The sequence below is a fragment of the Ascaphus truei genome, chromosome 4 (assembly GCF_040206685.1).
Source record: "Ascaphus truei isolate aAscTru1 chromosome 4, aAscTru1.hap1, whole genome shotgun sequence".
In the NCBI taxonomy this organism is placed as follows: Eukaryota; Metazoa; Chordata; class Amphibia; order Anura; family Ascaphidae; genus Ascaphus; species Ascaphus truei.
The window spans coordinates 233438530-233464294 of NC_134486.1; the positions used below are offsets into that span (position 1 = coordinate 233438530).

At 45.7% G+C, this 25765-nt stretch overlaps 1 protein-coding gene across 1 annotated transcript in view; it reads left to right on the forward strand.

Annotated features, from left to right (window-relative positions):
* The first annotated feature begins 8364 nt into the window (after positions 1-8364).
* LOC142492358 (uncharacterized) overlaps positions 8365-25765 on the forward strand; it is a 116626-nt gene continuing 99225 nt past the window's right edge. The window contains exons 1-2 of the mRNA XM_075595005.1: positions 8365-8478; positions 8682-8742. Of these exons, the coding sequence (XP_075451120.1) occupies positions 8365-8478; positions 8682-8742 (175 nt within the window). The remainder of the gene's footprint in view (positions 8479-8681; positions 8743-25765) is intronic.

The window sequence follows — 25765 nt, forward strand, 5'->3', positions numbered from 1 at the left end:
TTAATTGGTTTGATTGGTTACTGTTTAAAATAATTCCGAGTTGTTTTAGGAATTAATTGTTTGGATTGGTTAATGGTTTAATTAATTTATTGTTGACGTTGTTATTGCTTGTATTCATTGGATTAGCTGGCTCCTGTTTTTATATAGTGAAGTATGTTTTTTTGGAGTTATGTTTTATTATTGTGTGTCTGATGCATTGATGTATTGTAATTAGGGTGCCCATTGAGTGCTATAGAGGCTTATCATGCCCATATTATTATTACTGTATATGGGTATGATGTTCCATTATACTACTCAATGGGTACAGGGTGGGTATAGTCAGTCCGGGGTGGTGCTTAGGCCTCCCGGGTTTGTATCGGGGCAGGGTGGGTTAACTCCTTAATTACTATAGCAGTTATTAACCGCTAAGGTGATTAAGGGGTTAGGGGCCATTAGAATGTCTTTATTATGTATATATGTTTCTGGCAACGGAGGACAGAGGGACCTGCTGGTGTGGTAAGTCGAACTGTATTTATTTACTTTATTGATGCATGCTAATGTTGTGTTTAATAATGGGAAAATAATCTATTATCCATATCTGGATAATAGTTATTTTGCCCATTACTGTGTGTATTTGGGCGGAGGGGGGCGTGTATTGATGTTTATTAAATATTTTTTAATATCCATTTCTTTCATAGTGTAGATATGCAGGGGGTCTCCGGAGCTGAACCGCATAGGTTTTATGTCCAGGGACCCCCTGCTTCCCAAGATACAGGCCCCATTATGGAGTGCCGGTATCCCTCTGCATTTAAATGTCCAGCGTCACGTGACAGGGACATTTCAAAGCATAGGAGATACCGGCACCCCATAAAGGTGCCTGTATCTCGGGAAGCAGGGGGTCCCCAGACATAAAACCAATGCGGTTCAGCTCCGGAGACCCCCTGCACATCTACACTATGAAACACATGTATATTAAAAAACATAATTTGTGGGCGACATTTTCACTGTGAGAGGCGGCTCTCTCAGAGCAGCTCTCTCTGCAGCAGAAATGTATCACCGGGTTAGGCCTTTGCAGAGGCTCGATGCTATCGCTGGCAGCAAATCACTCGTTTTGGGAATTTTGCTATGAACGGTAATGAAGGCTTCCTGAATACCGTGATAGCAACGTCCAAAAAAATGGCGATTTAAATGCCCTGGCGATAATTGTTATCAACCTTTACTGCATGAGGCCCTTAATGTTCCCATGGAGGAAAGCATTAGGGGAATGGGAGCACAAAAACAGATTTTGATAAGGAGAAGGAGTGGCTCAGTGAGTAAAGACATTGACTGGCCCTGAGTTTGAAGTAGGGGAGCCTGGTTCAATTCCTGGTGTCGGCTCCTTGTGACCCTGGGCAAGTCACTTTATCTCCCTGTGCCTCAGGCACCAAAAACATAGATTGAAGCTGCAAAAGGTCTCTATAAAGCACTACGTAAAATTAGCAGTGCTATACAAGAACATGCTATTATTATATATATTTTAGATGTTTATATCTACCATTGACACATTTAGAGCAGTATAAAAAACTTTCAAACTGCAAATATAAAAGGTTAGTTGTATTAATTGTCTTGTTGTCTATGATGAAATGTCTAGTGAACAGTGGCGTGTTTGCTAAATGGTGCAACTTAGTCTGTTCATAGGTGGATAAACCACCTAAGCAAAGAATATATATATTTTTTAAAGCACTGTTAATGAATAACAAACCTCATTTGTCCTATTAAGTGCTGTATCTAAGCACTATCTCTAAATGTAATGACTATAAAATAATATTATCTTACAAGTGCTGGAATCTTCCTCTTCCAGGATTCTGTTCCTAATATTCTCATTTGACATGTTAGGAATTTCCAGACTCTCACTCCTGGCTGAGTATCTTGTGCAGGCTGTTATGGACCATCTGCATTGCAAATACCAGTTCAATAAATTCACTGACTGTACAGTATCTCTTAGAAAGGCGTTGTACCGCATCTAACACTGCGGACCCCTATATGGTTCCAGAATGTATACTGAAGTGTTGTTCCATGTATATGTTTAAAATATTGTACTATGAAATATATATTGAGATAAATATATGATTTACAAATAGGTTCTGCATTTCAATCCATAGAAAGTACACACTGTAAACATGTAATATATTAAGCAGAATCATCAGTTACAGTCATGTATGGCAGAGCAAACATCTTAAATGTTCTGTAGATGACAAGGGCCTTGTGGGAGTCAAGTAAATCATTCCAGAAACATGTCAGTCAATATGAAAATGAGGCATAGCCAGCTTCTTTGTTGGGACATTAAACACAATGTACATTAGGCTGATACTGTTAGAGCAGTGGGTCTCAAAGCTCTCCTCTTGGCCCTGAGCTAGGCCAGGTTTTTGGAACTACTTACCACCGGCCTATTAATTTGCAAATTAGCTCTACTGACCTATGTAAATGCCTTGGTTTTTTCCAAAGTCGTGTGGTTGGTTTAGAACCAATTTCTGAGATAAAGAGTACTCCAGCCCAGTCCTTGAAACCTTCCAATTAAAGATCTAGTATGTGAAACTTTCCCGAGTGGAGTGGCAACATTTTGTTGTGTATTGTTTATAAATTTATTTTTATTTCACCAAGCCACAAAGGGATAATAACCTTATTAAATCAATCAAAGAAGTGTATGCATAGAAATGTATGCTACTGTAGCTTTAGGCAGATAGACAGCGAAATTGCAGCATACGGCATTACACCCAAACCGTAAGTACACAACATTATGCAAAACTGGAAGTACAGTGTATATATAGTATAAATGGTCACGTGACCTGCTGCATTTGCTTCTGTGTTGGATGCAATGCCAATTACTTTAACTGCTTTGTAAAATTGCGTATTCTATCCACATTTTGCATGCAAAACAGTGTTAATTTTGCATGTTTCACAAATTGAGATGTATGAAACTATCAAAAATGCAATCGCAAAATGTTTTCTAGCATTTCCCCCCCAAAATTGGATTCTTTGTGAAAAGTTTCGCTAGTCTTCAAAGGGTTAAAAATGTTGCCAAATTAGTAAGCTTTCAGTGAATTATCATCAGACTGCAAGAGAAACATAGTGTATGTGTCCAATTTATGTCTATTAGATATGTAGAAAATTAATACAATATATTAAAATATATATTCGCGAAGTGCCTGAAGATTCTTCTTTTTCCTAAAAGAAACATTCTTTCCCAGCCTGCATGCCAAGGGATCCAGGTTTAGCTGGTTTCACGAGGGGGTTGAGGACAAAAGGGCATGGCGATGGGCGACCCTCCTATCTGAGAGACATTGGTTCGATAAGTGGAGCTATTGTCTGTCCCAGACAGCTACTGTAGGCTCCTATCTCAGTTTGAGACAGCAAACCAGCACTGAGAAGAGGGGCTGGGTAGGAGTCCTGTAGGCACTATTCTCAATGCTCAGTTTGTAATTCCTGCTCGCCTTGCTTCAGCCCCTCTGTCACACCCCCAACCCAAATGGGCCAACACAGGCGAGCCCTCACGCTTTATTGGTCGCGGAACCGCTCTCCATGCTTTCTTATGTAGACGGAAATCTATGAAAGGAGCAGCCGATCTAAGCTCCACAGATCATTCCAGGTGGACTAAGTGGTGTGCTTAGAGGCTGTGCCAGAGACACCTGAAAATGAGGCTGCACACTGTTCTAAAGCAGGAGATTTTAACATGCTTGGAACTTACATACACCGCTGCGTCGGGTAAGCCAATTCGGTAACGCTGGGCTCCTAGGACTACTACTGTAGAATTCCCCATGTATTCCCTATTTTTGAGTGAGTATACCTCTGATCAGTCTTTTGTATTGTGTTTTCTGGCTCCTGATATAATAAATACTCTTTATTTGATTTCTGTATTATATCTGGTGCTTGATCTAGTTCTAGTCTCCTGCAACAGTGGCCACTGGCAGAATTGCATACTGTATATATTCACATACATTTCTTTAAAAAAAAACACACAAGCGAATATTAATAAAAATGTGACTAAATATTTGCAGGCCAAATTTTGATAACATTCACCCATCTCTAGTCAATAGCTACTTAGTTCAGCCTGCATTCTAAAGGGGTCATTTTATATTTTCCAAAGTTGCAGTTCAGGTAGCTTTTGAATGGAAATCACCAGTCAATAAGAATGTTTGGCCCAAAACAGCCAAAATTGCCACTTCAGACAATACACAATGATCTCTTAAGTGGTAACTGTCTGGAAAGAAAGGTTCATGTAGGGTAACGTAACTTCAGTTGAAGAACATTTTCTCACTAATATTGCCAACATGAGTCTAACAATTCTCAATGGAAACTTCAATACTCAAAGAAACAAAGAAACATAGCGATCTAAACGTTTGCAAATATTTGTTTATTGGACATTGGCCTAAACAAATATAAATTTACTTTATCCTACCTCCCTACATTAGGGTAAACGTCCCATATATATGGCATTATCCCTTATTTCATTGACAACCCGGAAAGCTATGTCGGGATGCATAATTGTCCAGTGTTATACTGCCTTGACGTGAAATATCTGAACTTAAATGGACTCTAAAATGACTCCCACGCATTTCACGCCTGTGTGGCGCTTTCTCGAGGAGAAGTTCTTAGTGGAGGTTTGTCCTGGAGACTTCTACCTTTTTGTATGTCCGAATAAAGCCATTTATATTTTCCACATACCTGGGCTGCTGCATTGAGTATTGGACGGCATCTGTTTTGCTGTTGCTCTGGATCTTCTCTTCTTCATTTCCTCACATCATCGCTCCAGTACAGGAGGCACGGAACCGAGGCGGTTATGAGCGCCATACCGCTGTCACGAGTGTGTCACCGCACACACGTCTGCATGCGGCTGCTTAATGCTATCACCAGCACCATCGACCTGGGGTTCAACATAGGAGGTAAGATCATTAAAACTTACCTCCAGGATCTGACCTAACGTGCTATAGTCACAGACCTCGGATTACAGATCCACCCACGATACGCAAGTACCCATGATAACACTCTTAGCAAGCTCACTTCAGAGCACATGACAGCAGACACTTTCTATTTGACTGCCTCAATAACTGAAGCCATGCATGCTCAGGGATTGTGCAATAAGTTCTGCATACCAAATACAGATCAACCCCCTTATAACGCTGTGCTTGGGGTCCAAAGAATCACATTGCGCTATAAGCGGATCGCGTTAGAAATAATGTACAATTGTATGCATTGTACAATAAAGTATTTAAGATACCAATAATCGTGTTGTAAAGTATTCATAAATACGAAAATTGGGAGCCACGCTTGCATCACGTTATAAGTGGATTCGCGTTGTAACGGATTGCGTTATAACGGGGTTGGAATATGTTATTTTTAAAATATACTTGGGTATATGTCAACTACAGCACTGCAGAAATCTTTATGAAGAATAATTGTATAGTATAGAGCATTTACTTCCTTCACCAAAGAAACCTTAGTCCTAATTGTGCAACTTTAGTTTTAAAGTACTTTGACAGATATATTGGTCTTCCCTAAGAAGTTTGTTTTATACAGTACTTCACAAGGAGCGGTTTGAAGTAGCTCAGATCCTTTTTAGCATTGTATTTAAAGATTGAAATCTGAATGCTAGCCATTTTCTTGATTTATTTATTAAATCTTAAGAGAGCGGTACAGAAATAAGAATCAGGCAAAGGGTGACAAAACGAACATCGCTTCTATACAAGAGTACAAAACCAATACGAGAAAGGAAAGAAGAAAAGGTGGGGGAGGGTCGTGAGAGGGTCCTGGTAAGCTGTATATGTTTATAACAGTCAGTGGGGAGAAACTGTCCAATGCATGGCAAAGCATGAAAAACACACACAGACAAAGGTAATTACTCACATTTGTAGCAATAAGCAGGAGGGAGCTAAGAATGAAATCCATAGTATTAGAAGGTTGGCATACTGTAGAAGCCACATCACCTTAAACATTCTCAACAAATTGATAATGTTTTTCCAGACTACAACAATGCAGCAGTGAGATGCCTTAAGCATATGTAACGGTGTTTCTGGACCCCTCCTGACCCACCCAATCTCAGATTGGCCCCTGTGGTCTACCCGGTCCCCATCACATGGTAGTGTCTGGTGGTGCACCTGTTGGCTACAGGACTCCTGAGTCTCCCGCATGATGGTGTTATGGGGAATGTCAGCCAGACAGGCAGCTACGGTAGTGTGCTTGAGTCCTACCTACTGTTGGTGCAGCGCCTCCACCTCATCAGGATTCCTACGTCCGCAGGGGAATGGTTCTAATGAGGACCTCCTCCATGGTGCCTTCCTCTGCTGAGTAATTCCAGACTCACACATGAGGGTGTTGGTGAATAGGGGCATCTTTATTGATGGTTCAGGCAACTGCCCCTCGCAGCAAACAGCTCAGCTGCTCATTGTTTTACAGCACTCTCCTTCAGAAGAATCTGCCCTCCCAATGGAGTTGGATCACCTCTCCCCTCAGGGAGATCACCACCTGTGCCAGGTCCTTCTCTGGGCCTGTCAGCTTTACTGCTCACTATAGAACCACTCTCTTGAACTTGAACCATACAGATTAACCTTGAACAACTAGTTTTGGGCAGTGCTGTGTCTTATATAACAAGGGAATAGCTCCACCTCCTGTGTCACTAACAATGGACACACGGTCTGTTAACACTCCCCTGATGTACATATGACACCTCACCAGGGTGTGAGGGCAAACCTCCATGATTGATGCTGGCAATCCTGCATATTTACCAGGCTTACTGCCAGCATGAGAGAGAACTGTATACCATTTTAAAACTGGCTACATTCTCCCCCTGGTGAATCTCAACGGCCCGTCTGGGACCTAAATTTGTCAGATCTTCCTCCAGGCAGCACTGCAAAACATAACAACACATGATATAACATTATACAGTTCTCTCATGATTAACCAACATGTACAGTGCCTGCTGACCAGCAAACCACACTGCTCCCAAGGAGAACTCCCAGTATCTTCCTAATAATAGTGCCTGGGATCTGGCTTCTTTACCTCCCTGCCCGCAATGTCCTTGACTGTGACACTATATTCCCTGGGTGGCCACTCTCTGGCTGGTACTCTACCCTGTGCATGAAAACATTGCATCCAATGCTCCATACCCTCATGAGCTGATCAATCCTTTCCTTCGCCCTGTGCCCAGTGCATCCGCCACCCTTGGTCAATATATACTCCTCAATGGTTTCCCTCAACCAGGCATTCCTCCCATCCTCAATCTCCTGCATTAGAGGTTCAGGGACGTAAGGGTACTCCAACCCGTGGGATTTTTTATATTTGGTCACTATGGCCCTCTCAGCCCTACTAGATCTGATCAATCTGGCGTTACCTGCCCTGCCTGGCAACACCCATGACAATGGTTCATCGGGCTCTACGGGGTCCCTGAACCTGGCTTTCCCCTTGGGATCCACCACCCCTGTGTGTATGTCGTGCCACCTAAGCCTAAATTCCTCTATGTGTTCCTCTTCAGGGAACTCCCCTACTCCCCACCAGTAGTCAACGACTCCTTCTCTTCTTAATATAAATCTAGTGCGGTCCAGCCAAGCCTCGTACCCCTCAAACAGTGGTGCCCACTCCCGGGTCTCTCTCTCTTTCTCTGGCTCCGGTACTGCTTCCGTACCCTCACTGTAGTCTTGCTCTCCCCCTGAGGATATCATTGAGGTACCGGTCGATCGGGAATTGGACCCTAACCTTTTGGGCCTATTGGGGACACTTGCGATACTGGTACACTCACTGGACCCAGACACTTGTCTTGTGTATCTCCCCCCTCCCGACCCGTCATCCGACGTAAAGCACTCGCCCCAGTCCAAGTTCTCCCCAGTCCGTTCATCCGAATTAGATCGGGACTCCCCAGACAACCCTTGGCTGGATTGGGACCCATAGGAAAAAGTGACAGGGGCAGGGGCTTTAACTATGGCCAGGGGTTGGGCATAGGGGAATACTGCCAGCATCCGTGGGGCTACGACCCGCAACTCTTCGCTACCTTGCCCGGTGCCATTGGACTGGCCTTCCGGTTCTCCCGTCTCACTGCTCCCAGGTTTCCGCAGGGCCTGCCAGCTCTTCCCGGACCTAGGCGATCTGGTACAGCTGGTTGGGCGCGAGGACACGGCCATCTTCCACCTGGCTCCGCTGTGTCCGCCGGATGTGATGTCATCAATCTCGCGGGACTCACCGCTGCCATCTTGGGTTGGGCTCCCCACCGGAACCTCTTCCTCCAGAACAATGTCTGCCGCCGGAAGTGATGGTCCTGCTCTCCGCTCCGCTCGGGCCTGGGCTAGGCCTGACTCCGCCGTTGCCACTACCGGCGCCTGTGGAGGGTAGGGATGTAACTCACCGCTCCGTCGGCTCGAGATGGGTACCTCTCCTCTGGCTGCACCTCCAGTCACCACCACCACGGCCGTGGGACTCCACCTCTCCGGTTGCCTCTGCACGGACGACTTGAAACTCCGCTCCGCAGCGACACAGGTAAGTGCTGTTTCCTCCACAGCATCGCTGTAGTGGTCCACCAATAGGCACATCACCACCAGCGTCGGGGTCGCTTGTTCCTCGTTCGAGGAGCCGAACTCCGACCCAGGGAGGGGTACTCCCGTCGGGGACCGATGGTGAGGTTCTCGGTTCTCCCTTTGCTGATAGGCCCTTTTCTCTTCCGGCTTCATCTTAATCATCAGGAGCGATCCCCATTCTCCGGGATCAACTGGTCCTGCTTTGACCGAGAGCGAGGCTTCAGCTGTCAGTTTAGCTGTGTCCGCTCCCGCCTCCACGGTCTGCCCTGGTACGAAGGGCTGCACGGCCCATAGATAGTGGATGCCACATTGGGGGCACCTAGCCGTTGTGCTAGCTTCTCTGCCGGGTAACCTGCACTGCATGCACAGGCACCGCAATGTCTCTTTGTCCCCAGCCTTGACTACCAGGAAGCCTCCTGGCAATGAATAGGGATATACCCCAATGTCCATCTCGCTCTTTGTAGTGGTGGTTACAGGAGACACTTTGCACAGTGGTCTCTCCTGTTCACCAGCTCCTCGCAACTGAGGGACAGGAAGCTCACATCCAGCTCCTCCCTCAGACAACTCGGGTCTCACTTGGCAGAGATAGAGACCCCTCCCCCTGGTGAATATCAGAGGAGGGTCCCACAAATTCACGTTATGGCCTATAATTGGTTCTGAGCCTGTCACAGTCCAGGAGGGCGTGGCCACAGCTTTCGCACCATATCCCCCAGCAGGGTGGGATTCCTTATTTGGCGCCAATCCCAACCAACTCCTTGCAACAGCTTGGTTTGCAAAATTCTCTTTCTCCTTTCCGCTGGCAGCGCTGATTACAGGGGACACTTTCTATAGTGGTATTGCCTGCTCACCAGCTTCTCGCAACTGAAGGGCAGGGGGCGGTTTGGTAACTCCTCCCTTAGCTAGCTCCACTCTCATTGGGCACAATTGGAAACCACTCCCCCTGGTTGAGATTAGGGGAGGGTCCCACAAGTTTACAGGGTGACCCAGCACTGGGGCTGAGCCTGTCACTGAACATGAGGGCGCGGCCACAGCTTTCGCACCATACCTCCCAGTAGGGTGGGGTTCTCCTTTTGGCGCCAATCCCGGCCAACTTTCTGCAATTTTAGCATTTGCAGCATTTTCTGCACTCGGCCCACGCGGTCTCCCAGGGAAGCGGGAACCGCCATCTTGGTTTGCCCGGCCACTCACAATAGCAACTGAGGTAGCTTTTTGTATAGCACTCGCCGTATGGCAAGCAGATTCTTCATTTCCACCGCCCATAAGCACAATGTCCTCAATACTGTCCTTCGGGGTAGCACCCCGCGGTCCCAAGCAGGACCAAAACGGCGCGGCCACAGCCTTGGCGCCACTCCACAGCATGCTTGCAAAAGTCCCTTCTGCCACTTGCTCTTCAGTGGAACGCACACCACATGCGCTCCCTCCATCTGCCTCCGTCCGCCATCTTAGACTTTCCGCGCCGTGCGGATCCTCCATTCTTGCGGTCGCCATCTTTTCACTGTAAATGTTTCTTTTATCACACATGGAGCTCCTCTCTGCGGGGCAGCTACCATACCGATGCAATAAAGAATGCCCAATGCACCACCTGTGTACCAAATTTAGGTCTGACTCGTGTTGCACTACCTTAGGCTAGGCTCACTCTCTCTGTGTATGCTGTGTCTCTCCTCTATCCAGTCTGTGCTGACTGCGGTAAGTGGTCTGGAATGGGCTAGAGTACTCTGGCTTCTCCATGCAGTACTGGGGCGTCTACCTACAGTTGGTCAGCCTAGCGCAGACCCTCTCCAGGATTCCTGACCCTTGTTAACAGGCTATCCCTTCTGGCATCCTACCAACTAGCTGCCTCTAGGTGACTAGAACAGCTAAAGGCCTGTCTCCAGACCCACTAACTCCTTCCAGGATCCTAGGTCATCCCTGCGAGCTGACAAATCCATCAGGCCCCCTGACTACCCCTAGGTTCCGTCCCAAACACAGACTGACTGGCAGCATACACACTCCCTGTTTCCTAGTGTGCCTAGCAAAAGCCTGTCCTGTTGACACAGATCTCAGCAGCTCGCCTCCAAATGTAACTGTGTTTCTGGACCCCTCCTGACCCACCCAATCTCAGATTGGCCCCTGTGGTCTACCCGGTCACCATCACATGGTAGTTTCTGGTGGTGCACCTGTTAGCTACAGGACTCCTGAGTCTCCCGCATGATGGTGTTATGGGGAATGTCAGCCAGACAGGTAGCTGAGGTAGTGTGCTTGAGTCCTACCTACTGTTGGTGCAGCGCCTCCACCTCATCAGGATTCCTGCGTCCGCAGGGGAATGGTTCTGATGAGGACCTCCTCCGTGGTGCCTTCCTCTGCTGAGTAATTCCAGGCTCACACATGAGGGTGTTGGTGAATAGGGGCATCTTTATTGATGGTTCAGGCAACTGCCCCTCGCAGCAAACAGCTCAGCCGCTCATTGTTTTACAGCACTCTCCTTCAGAAGAATCTGTCCTCCCAATGGAGTTGGATCAACTCTCCCCTCAGGGAGATCACCACCTGTGCCAGGTCCCTGGACACAGTGTAGGCCTTCTCTGGGCCTGTCAGCTTTACTGCTCACTATAGAACCACTCTCTTGAACTTGAACCATACAGATTAACCTTGAACAACTAGTTTTGGGCAGTGCTGTGTCTTATATAACAAGGGAATAGCTCCACCTCCTGTGTCACTAACAATGGACACATGGTCTGTTACCACTCCCCTGATGTACATATGACACCTCACCAGGGTGTGAGGGCAAACCTCCATGTTTGATGCTGGCAATCCTGCATATTTACCAGACTTACTGCCAGCATGAGAGAGAACTGTATACCATTTTAAACATGGCTACATTTATGTATGATTGATTTATTTAATATCATGCCAAAATGTCTTAACTTTTGGGCAACACAACTAAATGTGGGCCATAGTCCCCATCAACCCACAGTTTCTCCAATAGCGTAGAGGTGATCAGTGGTTAGGTACTGTATCTCTTATGCAAATCCATATATCGTTTTTCTAAGACTGAAACAGCAATGGACGACTTACAGTACAATCAGCAAGCCAAATCATGCTATTCCTTTTCTAACATCAGTAACTTTGGAAATATAATTATGTTACAATGCTTACTTACTTTCCAAATGTATGTGATCAAGGCAGCAGTAATAAACAATGAATTTGTAATCTTAATGAGCCACACCAAAACATTAGGGAAAGGTTCCTCCTACTGTATGTGCGAGGCAGCTGCTGCAGCAGAAATATCATACAGTAAATATTCTCTTTAAGAAAAATCAAAGCGAGTCATCTTAATAACTCTGCAAATAGTGCTTTCAAACTTTGCCTTACAACTTGCAAAAAAGTTAAATTATGCTTTTCTTGGAATGTATTAAGGCAGTATTAGCTTTCAGTTGATGTTGTTATCGCCAATGTGTCTCATTCCCCTTATTCTTATTGCCCCATGTTCTTTAACTTGCAACTTGTAGTCTGTACAAAGGAGGAGGGAGGAGTTTCGAGGTTCACATAATATAATGCACTGAATTCTGAGTAATTTTTCCCTTCTGTTACTTCTAAAAAGATCAGAGGTGGCATAAATCAGTCCTAGCCAAAGATTAAAATGTGTTTTTAAGAAACCAAAATATCTGTACTTTGCAGTGCAGTGGATCTTCATCTCATTTAAGAGACCTGCTTAACAAACTTTGTATATTAGATGCAGCAATAAGCAGATATTAAATTAAAAAAATTACAGTGTATCAACGCAGACTTTCCTTTTGCATTGGTACATAGATTGTGCAAGATCATGGGTGCTATATATCAAGTATGGCATACTGGAGCATTGCTCCAAAAACAGGAGCCAATTGTGTCATCACTTAGTGTCAATGTGTTAAATTACATTGCTCCAACTTTGCGGCAACTTTGGTCCACTTGTGCCAGAGAGCATTTTGGAAAATAGTTACAGGAGGGGTTAGGGGAGGTGACTGTCAGTGCAAAAGTATCATGAGATGTATCAAAAAGCGTGCCTACAATTGGGCAGTTTTACTTTTTCTTTGTGTCCAATAAATCTGATACAGGAAGTTTAAGCGCAAAAGTGACAACGTGAAAAATGTGAAAAATATATATAAATTAATACAGTATCACCAAGATGAGATGCTGCTGGCGAGAGGAATTTCATAATCCCTCAAGACAACGTCAAAGAAAACACACAAAGTGCAAGAAATCCTCCCAAATATGGTTAATGATCAATCAGGTAGGAATCTGGTTAGATGCTGATGATGTTCTCAATTCCCAGTATGTAAAAGAGAAAAGCAAAATATAGTGCAACACAATTTATTACAAAAACAATTCTAGAGCAAAGAGCTCATTACATTCACATGCTCACGAATTAAAACAGACAGATTGACCACTCTGGGTCCGGTAGTATTGTTTGCCGTTGTGCTGTATGGTAGGCAAGGCGGCGTGTCCTCCAAAGCTCCCATCTCACTTCCGAGATGGGAATGGCGTCTGACGTCACTAGCCCTCTACGCCAATCAGTGTCTGCTGCTATAGTTGTAGCTGAATCTCCTTGGACTCGGCAGCGGCGGCGAGTATACGGGCAGGCAAACGGAGGACACCTTAGCCTCACAAGGTATCAGCAGGCAATTATCAACACTGACTTCATAGGATTTAAGAGTGGTAATAGTCCACGGGGTATAACGAAAACCCTACACGTTTCATCTGGGTACAACTGGACTTCCCTGGGGTCTTACACCCCTGAAGAAGTCCGGTTGTAACCAGACTTGTAATGGTTGTAATGAGATTTTGGTCAAAAGTGAGTCACATGCTTGCTACATATTTTCCTGGCTATGATCTTTAATGAGATTTTGGTATCATCTAGGGTGAGTTATATGCTTATGACTCCTGGTGTTAATGTGTGTAAATTTCTCACTATGTGGTGAGTTCACTATCCAGGAGTCTACACCCAATACCTGTTGTCTTCAATCAAGTATTTATCCTGGGGATCCTTCTACAAGTATTCTGTATTCATTCAATTATATTTTCTGTTATCGGTCTTTAGCACCACGCATTTACATTCGACATTGAAATGTAAAAGGATAAAATACCCCAAAATGTAATATATGGATGACATGTTGTTTATTGACTGCTTTTGATCTTAAAGTAAGACATTGAAGTGGAATAACTCATATCCTTTCTTGCATTTCTCACAGCGTTTGCAATTTTTTGTTTGTTTGTTTACCTCTGTCCTACTGGAGAACATATCCTTTCCTTATTAAATTTAGCTTCCATTATTGAACTTATTCTGCTAACACACTGTGCCTATTCTTTGTGTTTCCTGGCTTGATGTCCGATTCAAAATAAACAGAAAAACATCTAAATGAAGTAACAGAAATGAAATAGAATAGAAGGAAGACTATAGGTGAATTGCTTATTTAGTTATAAGTCATCAACAGTTTCCGTAATGCGAGACAAGATACATTGATGTAACAAATAATATAGCAAGGAAAATGAATAAATGAATACTTATTGATACACTACTGTAATTTAGTGTGATTTACAGTCTAAAGAGATGAAAAGGAAGATGCAGCATAGGCATAGTGGGCAACAGAGGATGGTTGGTGAATTTTCTAACTTTTCTGAAGGTTCAAGCGAAACAAAGGGGAAGCCAATTTGGACAAGTTTGCACATCTCTTCTTTACAGCATTGTCATTCGGCTGTTTTGGACCTAAATCTCATGAAAATGAGGAATAAATTATGCTGCATGTCTTAAATTATAACACAAGCGTTAAACATTGTAGAGAATGGTTTGTTGAGTACTTTAACCTTATTGCAACTCCAGAATATATACTAAAGTGTGACTGCATTTTAACTCTTTGATTCAGAAGGAGCAGTTTTTTTTTTTTTTACCAAACAGTAAAGTGGGCAATAAATAGTATATATTTGTAGGTGAAGATGAAAGACTGGAGTTACAGTATCTGTTAAACATCACTGTGCACCCAACACAACTTCAGGAAGGAAATGATTAAGCTCTCACAAAGTATTTTACAGATGAAATAAAATCGAAGGCCACAATGGATAATTTACGATGATTAGAATTTCATATGGTATAATAAAGATGAATAATACCCGCAATTAATTTCACACTATTGTGTTAAGAGATGTGGGGATTTATCATTAAAAGCTGCTTCTGTGCAAATATGGAAGTTGTTTATGTTGTGTCTGTGTTAGAATATAGTGTGGCTGACCCTATGACAGTGCAGTCTGGTAGTCTGGTCCCCGGTAATATTACTTGCAGCACGAAGAACCCCTTGCAACAAGCAGAAGGAGACCACTATGCTTTTTCACTCCAGATTGAGCATTGTTTCTCTCTTCATTCTTTCCTGACATTTTTCTTTCACTATTTCATTCCCCACCCCCACCACACACACACACACACACACACACACACACACACACACTTTTTAGAGTATGTGGAAATTGGTAATTTTAGATTTTTCTGTACTTTTTAATTTTTTCAAAGATTCACTTAAATAGGTTTAAACACAGGAATACAGTTTTTTTTTGTGTAGTCCAAAATAGCCCTGAAACCTCCCTTCAAAACAACATGTGGAGAGACACATGTGGTCAAAAAAAGAGTAAACCTGAGATACCTGGGAGATATGCTAATGAGAGAAACTAAAATATACTTTGCATATGCTATCAGCATATCTTCAAGGTATGTTGTTGTTCTCTCTCTCTCTCTCATCTGCTGTCCTCCTCCTTATCTTCTGCCACCACCGACTACATTGCGCTCCCTCCTCTGCTGCTCTCTACTCCGACCAGTTATTTAAAAGCCTGTCACGATGGACATCAACTTTACCAACACATTTATATTTCTGGGTACTCGATTGAACAGAACAAGTTGGAAAATAAATTGTGATTTATTTCCTTGTAAGACATACACACGACATCTGCAGAATACACTTAAAACAACACTTACTGGGATAAGGAAACAAAATAAATTGTCCTTTGCTTGCAAGCGCAAGAAATGCAGTCTTGAGTTAAAGGTCCTGTGGCCAGAGCGCAAGTTGCCGATCTAATATCTCAGCCACCTCAAGGAATTTCGTTAAAGTTCTTTAGAATTCGTTCCAGAGTCACCAGGGCTAACAAATTCCGAGGTTTAGGGCAAATCCTTGGTTACGTTGTTATTAACCCCTTCTCTCCGGGACCGGTTACTGCTGTGCTGGGACAGAGTCTTGCGTCTTTACATCATGGATCGAAAGTCACGAATCACTGCGAAATGCAGGGGAATTGAAATAAAATGATTCTAGGTTTCTGAACTCCAAAAGTTATGTTTATCGAGGAAGTAGAACACTGGGGTATATATGTGTAGCCGTGTCCCCCTCAGACTAGGCCAGAGAACCCCCTTATGTCCCAAATAGGCGCCACCCAAAGGAGTTTGTGGTTGCTTCAGGGAAGGCCCCTAGATAGGGATGCTTCCCCATTTTACTGTCTAGTGTTGTGGACACAGTGAAGATGCCACACGGTGATTTGCAGCCCTGTGGTCGGTGACCAGACCACCCTCAGCAAAAGAGACTGTATATGGTGATACTATCCGACGGGAATTCAGCCCACGTGAAGGCAGATCGCCATCGCGGACGACGACGTCGCTGGATCAGTGGATCCTCATTGTTAAGTCAGCCACATTGAGTATTTGAGTACTCAGCAGGTACCTCAACAAAGTGCACCAACAACTCACGGGGTAGCGCTACTCCCTACACTTTTGGGTGGGCCCGGACATTGGGGAAAAGGACATCAGGGTATTGGTGCCTAGCACCTAAGGTACTTTGAGGACACTCATTGGTGTTACTGAGTTGGGTTGTTATACTGTGTGGCACAGGGTACAGTTTATGGTGTATAGTAAAGGTGGTTATCATATACAGGAGTGTGTGTATTACTATTGGTTTCTGTGAGGGGCTCCTCCCACTACGCTGTGATCCCTCGCAGGTGGAGGCGCTGCACCGAGGCGATCAATATAACCCCCCAGGCTCCCAGAGGTGGAACCAACAGGTAACAGCAGTACCCAGTCTCTTAAGTCAGGGGGAAAGAGGGCTAAATATGTACGAAACAGACTACATTAAAGGTGCAATTCCCCCTGCTTGTTTATTTAAAAAAAAAAGAGCAATATAGGCAGAGTCTCCCAACATTTCAGGTTCCATAGGGACTATCATGAGAATCCGTATGGGACCTGAAATGTTGCATTCTTCACTGCTCTTTATATAAATGAAAGATACTACACTAAGAAATTTGTAAGTAGAGCTCCACTTTGTATCTCATTTGGGAGACTATGCCTTTATTCCTCTATTTTTTTGTGTGTCTATCTTGTGCTGGCCATACATTCAGTGCTTTCCCCATCCATTTTATTTTCCCCAAATTATATTTCTGATTAAATATTTCTTCACCGTATTATAAATTACAATATGGTGTTTGTTTCCACCACAATGGTGTTTAAATAATTTATTTTATTGCTAAAATATGAACCCAGCAGATGGATTTTTGGGGATCCTGCGTGAAGGTCATCCCCATTGTCACCTGGTATGCTATGTCTCATTGCAATATTATGCAGCATACAGCAAGCAATTACTATCTCAGTCACTTATTCAGGTTATCCAAACACCTGAATCAACTTTTTAATAGTACAAATGCTCTATAACAGAACATGTGGATGCCTGATTACAGCTCTACGGAAGTGCTTGGGTTGTTCACTGGAGTGAGGAGCAAGGCCAGCTTCCATATTTTACATCCCCTAAATACAATAAATGTGACAATTTAGTAATCTTGACTTTCATTATATCAATGCTGACCGACATTTATCTAGTCCACTCACCAGCCTTCCACCTCTTAATCTACTAACCTCAAAATCGTCAAAGACTGGCACCAGATATGGAAGTCATGGCAAGACCCAGGGAACCTAATTACCACATTCAAAATTCTCTTGTACGCTTCACATGCCACTTCTACATTCAGGAAATGGAGACGTTTTATGTTACAAAATTGCCCCTCCCTTTCTTGATGTGGCACTACTGCTACATGTGTGCAATCAATTGAACCCATCACATTCGATAGCTCAGTGATGTTATAAAATCTTTTTTTTTAGTCCAGCCATAATTTCTTCCAATTAGAAAAAGCTATGTAATGGCTAATGTGTCTTTTCAGGGCTAGGGCACTTGGCAAAGATGCAGGCTGCAATATCCCGACTACAACTTCTAGCAGAGATTGAAAAGACCCAGAGGCTAAAAAATGTAATAAAAACAAGAGTACTACATCTAAATACCCTGGGATGCTTAACTCTCATCCTCAGATGTTGCAGCTGTTCCTTTCTAGGTACAATAAGTCCTTGTCTCCCTCCTTCTATCTGTCTGTGTGTATCTCTCTCTGCGCCTACTGTATCTCATGTGTATCCTGTTACGCCGATGCTCGCCACAAACCGGGACCAGACCGCGGGGCTGAGGTGGGGTTATATAATCACCGAACTTAGTCCACGCAGACTGATCCGGAGTGCGCAGTTCGTAGTCGTACATCGCAGGGTCAGGATTGGAGAAGGCAGCATCGTCGTTAATGAAGCAGGAGTTCAGCAACAGGAAGTCAGGAGTGCCCCGCTTCAGCTTAAGAGCGTGAGCGCGGGGGTGGCTTCTGCGCGAGGAGCGGCCTCGGCCCATGACGCCGATCTCAGCAGGAGGAGACAGCAGGCTGGCCGAAGTTCACCGCAGGGCAGCGTCGGGAAGAACCAACGCTTCAGCGCAGAAGTCCAAGGCAGGCCACTGCAAGAGGATCGCAGCAGGCTGCAGGAAAGGAAGGGTAGCCACTGCTAGGAGGTAATGCAGCAGATACCAGTGCTGGCATCAACGCTTCAGCACAGACGTCCCGGGTAGGCCACTGCAAGGAGATAGCAGCAGGCCAGTGCTGGCATCAACGCTTCAGCACAGACGTCCAGGATAGGCCACTGCAAGGAGATAGCAGCAGGCCGCAGGAAAGGAAGGGTAGCCACTGCTAGGAGGGAATGCAGCAGTTACCAGCGCTGGCATCAACGCTTCAGCACAGACGTCCCGGGTAGGCCACTGCAGGAGAATAGCAGCAGGCCGCAGGACAGGAAGGGTAGCCACTGCTAGGAGGGAATGCAGCAGTTACCAGTGCTGGCAACAACGCTTCAGCACAGACGTCCAGGACCAGGCCTCTGGATACTCAGGAACTTGGAAGGTAAGAACGCTAGGAGAGAGGCTTGGGGTGGTTTGTGGCAGAGACAGTAACATAGAGGTAGGAATAGTTATGCTCGGCGCTGGTTCAGAGCCAACGCCTAGAATATAAAGGGCGGAGATCCAATCACAGGAGGAGGGTGTGTGAGAATTCCTCCAATGAAGTAGTACAGGTCAGAAGCTGCAATGAGAGGCAGCACCTGTGCCATAGATTGCCAGAGGAAGCTTGCAACTGCACAGGTCTGCAAGGCAATAGTCAAAGCCAGTAGTGGATTCCTTACAGTACCCCCCCCCCCTTCAGGTGAGGCCTCCGGACGAACAAGATCCATCACAGATTTGGGGGACATGGAATTGTTCCTAAACCTCCTTAGGCGAGAGGTGGCGTTGAAAGCCCATAGTTTGTTGGGATTCCTTACAGTACCCCCACCACTGGGTGAGAAGCCTGGGTGAACAGGACCATTCATAGGTCTGGGAGACATTGAGTTGTTCCTGAAGTGGTTCCGGCGAGAATTAGGTCCACAATCCAGATGTACATTGGAGAGTGCCATGAAAGACAGCGGTGGTACTGCAGTTCTTGGTACATGGACAATGGGACCTGAGGGCTCCGGAATGGGAACATCGGAAGGACAGTAGCCAGGTGTCCGGTGCATAGTAATAGTCCAAGAGTACGGGACACAGGACACAGATTGTCGGACAAAAATGGCAGAGGGACCTTCAGAGAAGGCAATGTCTTTGGTGAAATCAGCAAGGAGGAAGTTGCGAGAGTCTTTAGCTTCCAAGGAATTCCGGGTGGTGGTTAGCAAGGGAATGGGGTGGGAGGGTTCACTACACACTATTGCAGCGGTACTTTTGATACCAAGCAGGGTTGCTATCCCAAGCAATTTGCGAGAGTCTGTAGCAGTGTGTACTGCACCGACACACTTTATTCGAGCAAATACCCAGTATGTACCCGGCAGATACCTGGAACGCGCCGCTCCTCACCTCTGACAAGCCCCGTTGCGTTTGCCTTCCCAGCCTGGGTTCATGCCTGGCTGACGGGCGGCTGATCTGTTAAATGATAATGATTAGGATTTAATAAGCTGCAATGCTTCGCGTGTCTACCAGATGGCATAAATTCATGAATTGTAATGCAGTATATATATATATATATACTGTGCAGTATTGCAGCCAGCGGGAATAAAATGCTTCAATCCCTGCCTAGAAAATACCTCAATGCACTCGGGCAGAAAACAGTCACAAACCTCAATACACCCGGGTATACCCGAATTCGTGGGACTAGCCAAGCTCGAATAAAGTGTGTCGCCAGTGTATGCAACTCATGGTACTGGCAGTTGAAGAAGGATCCGCTTCCTTTGGTTTGTGATCTTTAGAGAGAATCAAATCCGAAATTGTGGCCTTGGCGAAGGACATAATAAGCATGTCTATACCCATAGTGGACCCATAGAGAACAGGAACGGACACTTCAGGTAAAGCGACGAGGTCCAGTAAGGGTGTCTTCGTCTTAGGGAGAGGCCAATTGCCATACAGAAAGGGCACTTTGGGCACCGCACAGAGACCTGCGAGTAAGGAGTCTGTTTGAAAGGTGAGAAAACAGATTTTATCCAAAAAACAAGGCAGGCGGTTAAGCGGTGCATCAACCTTAGGGAAAAAAGTCTTGGGGTTAAAGCTGGGTGCCTCCAACACAGAGAAATAAGACAGAGAACTAGAGCTTGGCTTCGGAGTGGAGGTCCCAGGTACCCAGGTCTCACATGATACTGTGGGAGAAGCAATGCAAATTGTTACTGTTTTAAACATAGGGTTTTTAACATCGGTAGCTCCAGGCACCTTTTTGAGAGGTAACCCTAGTTTTGGGACAGGACAGTCAATAGCAAGTACCCCAAGTATTGTGGAAGACACAGAGAAGAATAAGTCCATTTTAAAGACGGGATCTTCTGAAAAAAGGGAAAGTTCCAAATGCGATACCCCTGAGTTCGTGGTAGTAGACATACAGTCAGTAGTGGATACCCCGAATACTGTGGGCGAATCAGCGTGAAACAGTATTATTACAGGAATGGGCATCCCAGACTTAAAGTCATTTTTAATCATCCCGGAGGCTGTGGCATGATCCGTGAGAGAAACTGGGGTAAACTCTCCAACAGACACAAGGGACATCTTGCTTGTTACAGAATTGGGTCCCTGAGAATCCCTAGTGAGGGCATCAGACTCCATGGGAGACTTAGTGACAGGGGTTTTGGAACTGATTAAAGGAATTGCAGGTATCACAGATTTAATAGGAGAAATACCTTGCAAAACAGAAATTTTAGTAAAGGTGATAGGCATCACAGATAGAACAGACAGAAGTAAGCTAGGCAAGGTTGCTTCTATAACAGAAGATTTGGCAGCGGCAAAGCTTAACTCAGCGGCTGCTGGAGAACTTTTAACTACCGTGAGAAGGGACTGCAGATTTACAAAGTCAGGGATAAAGGGAGTCTCAAACTTGAAAGCCTGATCCTTCAAAAAGAAGGGCCCTAACTTTAATGGTATTGAGGGAGCAACAGCAGATACGCTGATCTCAGTAGGGGTCACTTGGAAAGGAGCATAATATGTACTGTTCACTTTAAACCCTAGGATTTGAGAAAAGGAGAACTCAGACAGTGCAAGTGGGGCAACCACGACTGTGCTGGCCTCTGAAGTGGGTATTTGGGAAAGAGTGTCTGGGACATCAGAAACGACAACAGATTCCACGAAAAGGGGTCTATGCTCAGAAGCAGGGGTCTCAGCTCTCTGAGTGGCAGACGGGGTGAGTGAAATACCTAGAAGTAGGGATTCTGCGAACAAGTTTAGAGAAACAAACGGCTCCAGAATACTTTTTACTGGAGCCAGTATTATTGCCGAAAGTTCAGGAGGCATAGCCCCGAGAATTTTAGCCGAGTCAGAGGACAAAAGGAGTTGATCCTCTGAGGCTAAGGAGGTGTCCCTGACTGACGAACTAAAGGGATCTACCAAGGAAGGTTCACAGGGCTGACCTGCAGGGGTTAACATAGGAAAAACCCCAAGGGTTAAATTACTCTGTACCTGAGAATCAGAGAAATAGAAGCTAGTCTCCGAGAGTGGGGTGATAGGGGGTTCTGCCTCTTGCCCTAGGGACCTATCATTAGACTGCGGAATACTAGGGTTAGCAGTAGGGACCTCACAGAGCAGACTAGCAGGGGTTAATACAGAAAAAACCTCGGAAACAGAGCTTAGAATTTTTGATTTAGGAAAAGAGGGCAAACAGGATTCATTCTCTGGTGCTAGGGAAGACACACTGACCTGGGTACTGCAGGGATTTACAGTGGGGAACGCATAAGCCTGACTAGCAGGGGTTAAGACCGAAATAACCTCAGGGACAGAATTTAGGGAGGTTAACTCAGGATTAGGGAGCGTGGCAGCTTCTTCCTTAGCGGGCAGCGACAGAGAAATGGTTTGACCATTCTTAGGAGAGAGAGGTACCCCCACAGGTTTAGCAACAGGACTGACAGAAAAGGGTTTGTGAATTGTCTGCGCGTGGGCAGCAAGTAGAGGTTCACGCTCGCTTATGTTCTTGTCAAATTCCAGGAATAATTTAAGGGTGGTGTCTATGGCCTGAGCCGGTACCCCAAAATCCGCAGGTTCAAGACCTGGAGTAGACATAAGAAGGAGTAGTTGGGAGTACTGGGCTTGTAACATCTTCTTCACCTCTCTACATTCCTGAGACCTTGTAAGTATTTCTTTACGAGTTAGTCTTTCTGCAGGGGTTAACCCTTCATACATACAGGCAAGATTAGGTGGAGGCAGTCTTTCAAACAGATACTGTTTTTCAAACAGGGACTGGTCCGCTGCCTGGGACATAGGTAAAGTTAAACATTTACCAACCCCCGCCACGGCGCGGTCCTGTTTTTAGCCGAGCATACTGTTACGCCGATGCTCGCCACAAACCGGGACCGGACCGCGGGGCTGAGGTGGGGTTATATAATCACCGACCTTAGTCCACGCAGACTGATCCGGAGTGCGCAGTTCGTAGTCGTACATCGCAGGGTCAGGATTGGAGAAGGCAGCATCGTCGTTAATGAAGCAGGAGTTCAGCAACAGGAAGTCAGGAGTGCCCCGCTTCAGCTTAGGAGCGTGAGCGCGGGGGTGGCTTCTGCGCGAGGAGCGGCCTCGGCCCATGACGCTGATCTCAGCAGGAGGAGACAGCAGGCTGGCCGAAGTTCACCGCAGGGCAGCGTCGGGAAGAACCAACGCTTCAGCGCAGAAGTCCAAGGCAGGCCACTGCAAGAGGATCGCAGCAGGCCGCAGGAAATGAAGGGTAGCCACTGCTAGGAGGGAATGCAGCAGATACCAGTGCTGGCATCAACGCTTCAGCACAGACGTCCCGGGTAGGCCACTGCAAGGAGATAGCAGCAGGCCAGTGCTGGCATCAACGCTTCAGCACAGACGTCCAGGGCAGGCCACTGCAAGGAGATAGCAGAAGGCTGCAGGAAAGGAAGGGTAGCCACTGCTAGGAGGGATTGCAGCAGTTACCAGTGCTGGCATCAACGCTTCAGCACAGACGTCCCGGGTAGGCCACTGCAGGAGAATAGCAGCAGGCCGCAGGACAGGAAGGGTAGCCACTGCTAGGAGGGAATGCAGAAGTTACCAGTGCTGGCATCAACGCTTCAGCACAGACGTCCAGGGTAGGCACCTGCAAGGAGATAGCAGTAGGCCAGTGCTGGCAACAACGCTTCAGCACAGACGTCCAGGACCAGGCCTCTGGATACTCAGGAACTTGGAAGGTAAGAACGCTAGGAGAGAGGCCTGGGGTGGTTTGTGGCAGAGACAGTAACATAGAGGTAGGAATAGTTATGCTCGGCGCTGGTTCAGAGCCAACGCCTAGAATATAAAGGGCGGAGATCCAATCACAGGAGGAGGGTGTGTGAGAATTCCTCCAATGAAAGAACACAGGGCAGAAGCTGCAATGAGAGGCAGCACCTGTGCCATAGATTGCCAGAGGAAGCTTGCAACTGCACAGGTCTGCAAGGCAATAGTCAAAGCCAGTAGTGGATTCCTTACATATCCACTGCTCTAGTATGGATGCCAATAACTCTGTTTTTAGCATGGGATAGTGCAAGAGAACTCTGGGGGTTTACTGTATATATGAGACTAATGAGCACTTAAAGCTGATGCAGGTGTTAAAAATGTGGAAATAATTTTGCTGTTATTGTATATCATTTAACAGAACTCATTGTTGCATGATGAATTGCATGTGCATATGTAATTAGGTGGTATTTACTAATTAGTACAGTATGCTTATTTGCAATAATCAATGCATACACAGTTGCATTATGCTAACCCACAATGGCATCCTCTGTTGCCACAGGCTTGTCAGTAAAGCTTGTCAACATCTCGCCCACAACCAAGATGACTGAAAACCAGGAAGTGTCTTCCCTTTGCCCTTTTTCAAGATGGAGGATGTAATTGGTTGCACTTGTCCATGGGCTTTAAGTAGCAACCATTTACTCCCACTCAGTAGATCAGTAGAGATTCCGCACGAAGCAGTGTAGCAGAGCACAGCCATGCAATGATCAGGATCTCAGCATTAGAGTAAAACACTTCTTTATTTAGACACCATGGTGCAGACAGGAATGGAGGGTAGCTCTTACGCGTTTCACGCCTGTGTGGCGCTTCGTCTCTGATCTTTATATGGCTGTGCTCTGCTACACTGCATCGTGCGGAATCTCTACTGATCTACTGTCATCACAGATGCACGCCCCAAGACAAGAAGAATACAGGCTTTATTCATGTGAGTTCCCCCATTTATCATATTGGGAGGTATAATAAGGTGGTTGCAAGTGTGTGTGACATTGTCCTCATTAGGTGTGGTGTAGTGGAGCTCATCATTCTCCAGTTACAGCACTCCTAGGACCTCTAGAGATATGTCAAATACATTACGCTCACCTATATACCATATACTCACTTCATTGTGATTTGCCTGTCTTATCTTCATTCTTCAATCAAGAAATACCTTATGGATGTTATATAAACTGTTTTTCTCTGGTCATTTGAGCACTATTGCTGAACTTTGTTCTTCTACTCCCACTCAGTGTCTGATCCTTGTGTTCCCGGACCCCGTCTGGTTTCCTGCTTTACTCTTTGCATGCGCTTTATCTCTGCCTGGACTGGATTCTGTTTGCCTCTCTCCTGCCCTAACTTTGTAACCATGACCCAGACTATGCTGCCACTTCCTGCCCCAACCTCGGCCTGTGATCTGGACTTTTCTCCCGATTGGGACTGTTCCAAGGCCTGCGGTCAGTTCACATATCCTGCCTCAGTCCTGTGGGTCAGCCTCCTAGTTGGAGACAAGCACCATCACATTTTATTCTGGCCCGGTGTCCAGCTGAGACATGGAAAGCCATTTCCACTCAAGGCAGGTCTCTAAGTGATAATGAGCAGTGTCTATCTCTTCTGGACCAGCAACTGACTATGATTGCCACATTCCTACATGCCTTGGTGCTATACCCATGGCCCTGGTCCCTTACTGCCTCCGTGACCCCACCTAAGGCCTACACCTCCACTTTTTGCTCCTTGCACAATGTTGGTTCAACCATTAGGCCATCTAGGCAGCCGCACAGAGCGGCAGAATTTGGGGGGTGGCAGATTTCTAACATCGCAAGATTTCCCTGAGCAGGAAGAAAGCAGGGAGGCTGCTAGGGGGCTGGGAAGTTTCCTCTGTCCTGATTGGCTGCTTTACCCAGTAGCAGCCAATCAGGAGGAGGTGTAAGGAGCTTGGGGGAGTGTGACGGTGAAGGGGTTAACCAGGCTCACTAATAAAGGTTCAGCCCACTTGGTTACCCCTGATCTGTGTGTTGGGGTCCTAGAGTGTCAGCTCTTCGACCCAGATGTCCTAAATGCATTACTGTGACTGTGTGCAAATTATGCGACATTAAATATTTATGTGTGTTTTGCCTTTCCTGGGATGCTGGGATCGGGAGATTTCTAGGCTGTAAGTTTCAGAGTGGGTTTGCCAGAGAAAGACTTCACAGAATG